General features: G+C 46.5%; 1 protein-coding gene across 1 annotated transcript in view; it reads left to right on the top strand.

The window, feature by feature from the left end:
- The first annotated feature begins 555 nt into the window (after positions 1 to 555).
- ST7L (suppression of tumorigenicity 7 like) overlaps positions 556 to 6,407 on the top strand; it is a 44,738-nt gene continuing 38,886 nt past the window's right edge. The window contains exon 1 of the mRNA XM_028734500.2: positions 556 to 845. Coding sequence (XP_028590333.2) covers positions 641 to 845 — 205 coding nt within the window. The 5' untranslated portion in view covers positions 556 to 640. The remainder of the gene's footprint in view (positions 846 to 6,407) is intronic.

The following is a 6,407-nucleotide window of genomic DNA, read 5'->3' as shown; positions in this document are numbered from 1 at the left end:
CTGTTAGCCGGACAGCATGTGGATTTCGCAAGGCGTGCTAAAAATTGTCTCTCTGTCTGCCCCCCCAAAACACCCATCATCCTGCAAAGAAAGGAATGTGGGAGAACGCCATTCGCCCAAATTCCTAATGGTTAAAAACAGGGAATGTCAGGCTGCTTTCTTGTATCTGCGTGCTGTGCATCTCACATGTACAGCATGCATTCAGTGGAGCGCTCTTAGTTATTAAAAATGTATATCCCGTTTGTTAAAAAAAACACCCCTTAAAGACCACTTTACAATTCCAAGCGGAAAAGCAATAATAAAATTTAAAAAAAAACAATTCCCGCGGGGGTGGGAATCACAAATCGGAGCCGCGTCCCTTTTAACGAAAAAAACTGCACGGGATGACAGCCCTAAAAAAAAAGGGAAAGAACAAAAGCGCCCCTTTTAAAACAGGCCGGCGGTGGGGGTGTATCTCCGAGGGGTTCCCTCTAAGGCGGCTAACAGACACGTGCGCGGGAGACAAGAGACGGAGCAGCGGGCGCGCGGACGCGCTCCCGCTTCTCTCAGAGTCAGGCGGCGGCGGCGGCGCGCCCGGCTGGTCCCTCCCTCCCTCCGTTCCTTCAGCCAGCCAGGCCTGAGCGAGCGAAGGGCGGGAGTCATGGCGGAGAGTGGTCCTTCTCCTGTGGATGGGGATGCGGCGCCTTCCTCCTCCTCCTCCCAGCTGCCCAGCCACTGCCCTCGGCGGTGGGAGAGGCTGAGACTGGCGGGGGGACCCTGGGCGCGGACGCTGGCCCTGCTGGCGGCGCTCGGGCTCCTTTACTTCTTGCGAGGCCCGCTCCGGCTGCGGGATAACTTGGCGGCAGGTGAGGGGCTGCTCGGGGGGAGCGGGAGGGGAGAGCAGCTCTGTGGGCGCTGAGGGGACTCCGCCGCCGGGGAGGGGCGCGGGCTGGCCCGCCTCCTCTCCCTCCGCTGCTATGGACGTGAGGGGTGGGGGGCTTTGGGGCGGCCGGTTAGGGGGCTGTTTGGGCTACTCGCTGCCCCTCACCTCTTCAGCCCTAATCTCAGGTGCTTGAGGTGCCGTTTGTGAAAAGAACTGCACGTGCTCCGTGAAACTGGCTTTACGCCATTCTTTTCTGGGCTGAGCCCTGCGGGTGAAAACAGGCTTCTCTAGAGCTATGACTTTGCCTCACACTAAAATCTGGGGTGTGCTTACCTTGGGGTTGGTTGCATACAAATACAGGGTATTATCAGAAAGGATTGGTTCTTGCAGGGCTCCTGGACTCTGTTCTCCTTTGTGTTTTGGTGTGTATTTAAGTGCTTCTGTCCTTTAGGGGCCTCGTTATTTTTTGTCAGGTTATTTGTAAGCCAAGTTGGTTTTAAATCTTGTTCTCCACTTTTTCTTTGTGTCTGTTTATTTTAAAGATTGCAAGGCAGTCTGTAGTCCGTGATGTCTTCCCTTTGTCAGCTTTTTTTAAAAAAAAGCTTTCTATCATCTGTTGCTGTCTGCAAGCCCTGAATGATGACAGCATCTATACTACCAGCTGTCAGATCTTCTGTGTCATCAAAACAGAAAGAAACTAGACCTGTTGTTTGAAAGCTGCAATTTACACACAGTCACTATTCTTTTATTAGAGCAGTGAGCTCCATACTCCCCTTTTGTTGCTTTTTAAATTGCAGGCCTTACATAGATGCTAAGTCTCATAATATTTTGTTGGTCTAAAGTTAATGGTTGGGGAGTTAAAAGCACACTCAAGTCTGCAGGCCAGCATACAGCATGACTTACAGCTCAATCCTCTCCATGTCTATTTAAAAGTGCCATTATATTCAATGGGACTTATGTCATATGGTTACATCCTTAGTATCAGGTATTTTAATAAAACATTCCAAAGCATGATGATACATACATAGGTAAAGGTGAAAGGTAAAGGGACCCCGGACCGTTAAGTCCAGTCGCAGATGACTCGGGGGTTGTGCGCTCATCTCACTTTACTGGCTGAGGGAGCCGGCGTTTGTCCGCAGACAGCTTCCAGGTCATGTGGCCAGCATGACTAAGCCACTTCTGGCGAAACCAGAACAGCGCACGGAAATGCCGTTTACAGTCCTGCCGGAGCGGTACCTATTTATCTACTTGCACTTTGACATGCTTTCAAACTGCTAGGTGGGCAGGGGCTGGGACTGAACAACGGGAGCTCACCCCGTTGTGGGAATTTGAACCGCTGACCTTCTGATCAGCAAGCCCTAGGCTCAGTGGTTTAGACCACAGCGCCACTTGCATCCTCAATACATGCGTAACTTTAGAACAATGTGTTCATGGGTTAAAGTTGCTAACGAATGAAAGAGAGTCTGCTTATTTATTTGCCTGGTGGGCCTACTGAGTTTTGCTATACTCTACACATGAAGCACTACATCAAGTAAGTAATGGAGTAACCTTGACTTTTACCTTAGGATCGATCCCCCTCAGGGCTTAATGTACATGCCCTGCTTTTAACTTGGTCTTATTTTGTGTGTTTAAGACTTTGTCTCTTGCATGCTGTGGTTTCAAAAGCCCAGGAAGGTAGACTTGTTCAGACAAAACTAGCTATACTGGTTAAATTGTGAGACTGACACTAATATAAGAGCTGTCAATTTCTCATTGTCAATGTACCATATTCATTTTCTTTAGACTTTTTATCTACTAATCTCTTTCTAAATAACTATCAGTAGGCCTAACCCACAAACAAGATTGAGTGTTCTGGGTTGGTTAATAAAATGCCTCAGGTAGTATCTGTCTGGATTTTATGAATCAGTCCTAAACATGCATATTCAAAAGTAAATCTTACAGAGTACAATGAGATTTACTTCCTGTTAGCATGTAGCAGTGTTAGTTTACCTTTGAGCTGCTTCAGATATGTTGTTCCTACATGGAAATAGATGTTTGTAATGATCTGTATTTCTCACAATTACAAGGAACCCTTAAGTGTTGACACTTCTTGGAAGATTACGGCTTAATTATTTTGAATACGTTGAACTCTTGTTACAAGCAGCACATTCTATGCTCCATGCTAAAAGAAATGTTTGTGCCCATTCTAATAAAAAAATGAAACTAGTGTCTATTGTTGTTTATTAAATTTCTACACCGCCCTTCATCCTAGGATCCCAGGGCAGTTTACAATGTAAGAACACAAAAATGTATAACATAGTAACAAACAAAAACAGTTACCCTCCCTCACAGTTTTAAAGGCTGCAGGTGGCTTAATTAGACAAAGGCTTAGGAGAAGAGGGACATTTTCACCTGGTGCCTAAATATACCGTATTTTTCGCTCTATAACACGCACCTGACCATAACACGCACATCGTTTTTAGAGGAGGAAAACAAGGGAAAAAACATTCTGAATGAAACAGTGGATGTATCATTTTTGTGCTTCATGCTGTGGCCACAGACATGTGATCTGATGGTGAATTTGGGGTGACCCAATGCAAAAATCCTGATAATTCCTGTGGATCCATGCTTTGTAACCACGTTTTTGCACCATTGCAGCCCCAGGCAACAGTGGGTGCGTGATTTTTTGGGTGCAGGCTGTAGCCATGGACATGCTATGTGATCTGATGGTGAATTTGGGGTGACTCAATACAAAGATCCTGAGAATCCCTGTGGATCCATGCTTTGTAACCACGTTTTTGCACCATTGCAGCCCCAGGCAACAGTGGGTGCGTGCTTTTTTTGGTGCAGGCTGTAGCCATGGACATGCTATGTGATCTGATGGTGAATTTGGGGTGACCCAATGCAAAGATCCTGAGGATCCATGTGGATCCATGCTTTTTAACCACGTTTTTGCACCATTGCAGCCCCAGGCAACAGTGGGTGCGTGATTTTTTTGGTGCAGGCTGTAGCCATGGACATGCTATGTGATCTGATGGTGAATTTGGGGTGACCCAATGCAAAGATCCTGAGGATCCATGTGGATCCATGCTTTTTAACCACGTTTTTGCACCATTGCAGCCCCAGGCAACAGTGGGTGCGTGATTTTTTTGGTGCAGGCTGTAGCCATGGACATGCTATGTGATCTGATGGTGAATTTGGGGTGACCCAATGCAAAGATCCTGAGGATCCATGTGGATCCATGCTTTTTAACCACGTTTTTGCACCATTGCAGCCCCAGGCAACAGTGGGTGCGTGATTTTTTTGGTGCAGGCTGTAGCCATGGACATGCTATGTGATCTGATGGTGAATTTGGGGTGACCCAATGCAAAGATCCTGAGGATCCATGTGGATCCATGCTTTTTAACCACGTTTTTGCACCATTGCAGCCCCAGGCAACAGTGGGTGCGTGATTTTTTTGGTGCAGGCTGTAGCCATGGACATGCTATGTGATCTGATGGTGAATTTGGGGTGACCCAATGCAAAGATCCTGAGGATCCATGTGGATCCATGCTTTTTAACCACGTTTTTGCACCATTGCAGCCCCAGGCAACAGTGGGTGCGTGATTTTTTTGGTGCAGGCTGTAGCCATGGACATGCTATGTGATCTGATGGTGAATTTGGGGTGACCCAATGCAAAGATCCTGAGGATCCATGTGGATCCATGCTTTTTAACCACGTGTTTGCACCATTGCAGCCCCAGGCAACAGTGGGTGCGTGATTTTTTTGGTGCAGGCTGTAGCCATGGACATGCTATGTGATCTGATGGTGAATTTGGGGTGACCCAATGCAAAGATCCTGAGGATCCATGTGGATCCATGCTTTTTAACCACGTTTTTGCACCATTGCAGCCCCAGGCAACAGTGGGTGTGTGATTTTTTTGGTGCAGGCTGTAGCCATGGACATGCTATGTGATCTGATGGTGAATTTGGGGTGACCCAATGCAAAGATCCTGAGGATCCATGTTGATCTATGCTTTGTAACCACATTTTAAGTGGGGAGCGAAGGAAAAACAAAGAAGGGACATGAGAGGGGTGTGCAGAGAAGCAGCTGGCTAAGAATGCTGGAGAGGGATTTAACGGGTGGGAGGCAAAAGTTCCCCCCCAAGCCAGCCATATCTCTCTCTCTCTCTCTCCCTCCCTCCCCCCCTCTCCCTCCCCCACTCTCTCTCCCTCTCCCCCAGCAGTACCGGAGCACAGAGACGACACTTTCTCCTCTGCTTGCCTGGAGGGGAGGGGCTTTCCCTGCTCTTTGTTCCGTTTCAGCAATCACAGCAACGAAACAGAGGAGGGTGGGCAGTAAGACCCTGAGGCAGAATACAGGAAAGCTGCCACTTCCTCTTTTCAGGTTTCCCTTCTCCGTGAAGAGCGATTTGACTTTTGCTTGATTTTTTGGCTCCAGGGACCACACATTCGCTCCATAACACGCACAGACATTTCCCCTTCCTTTTTAGGAGAAAAAATCTGCGTGTTATAGAGGGGAAAATACGGTATGTAATGAAGGTGCCAGGCAAGCCTCCCTATGGAGAGCATTCCACAAATGGGGAGCCACTGCAAAAAAGCCCATTCTTGTGTTGCCATCTTCTGGGCCTCTCATGGAGTGGGTACACAAAGAAGTGGCTCAGATGATGATCACAGGTTCTGAGTCTGTTCATATGGGAAGAGGCAATCCTTGAGGTATTGCAGTCCTGAGCTGTTTAAGGCTTTATGGGTAAAAACCAGCACTTTGAATTTGTCTCAGGAATTGATTGGCAGCCATTACAGTTAGACCAGGATTGGCATTATATGCCCAAACTTTCTTGCTCCAGTGAGCAACCTGACTGCTGACTTCTGCACCAGTTGAAGTTTCCTGTTTTCAGAGGCTGCCCCACATATAATGCATTGCAGTAATCTCGGTCCTTATTTAAATATATCTATACTGCTCTTCACCATATGGTCACAAGGCAAAACACACCAATATGTGTTTTCAAAAGGATTTAAAATTGATCAAATATCCATAATTCCCCATATTTTACTCTTTACAGATTTAAGTTAAAGCTATTAAACTTGTGTTAAAACTGTGGTTTGCTGTTTTGGATCCTTGTGTTTGTATCTAGGTTAAGAGAAAGCTAAAATAGCAGTTAAAACATTTAGGGTTAGCTGTTTGAACTCAAACTCATGGACTTCTTATGAAGCTAAACATTGAACAAAGAAACAAACAAAAAGTACTTAACACAACACGTAGTGTAATTATGGTATTCTCTACCATGTTGGATGGCTTTCAATGGACAAGCCACAGTAGCTAGGTTCTAGTTCTACTGTTGGAAGCAGTACAGTATGTCTTTGAATAGCAGTTTCTGGGAATCACAGGTGGGAAGAGTGTTGTTGTGTTTGAGTCCTGTCCAGCACTTTTAGCTAAAAAGTCCACTTTAACATTAATGGTTCTCCTAACATTCAAAGCATAGTTTACCTGGGCTACATCATTTCCGGATTCAGACTTTCCAAAAAGTATCCACAACCAATGGAGGAATTGACACTGTGTGTGTGTA

Source organism: Podarcis muralis, chromosome 5, assembly GCF_964188315.1.
Source record: "Podarcis muralis chromosome 5, rPodMur119.hap1.1, whole genome shotgun sequence".
NCBI lineage: Eukaryota > Metazoa > Chordata > Lepidosauria > Squamata > Lacertidae > Podarcis > Podarcis muralis.
The sequence above is the reverse complement of the archived record's forward strand: the minus strand, read 5'-3'. Positions and strand labels throughout refer to the sequence as shown.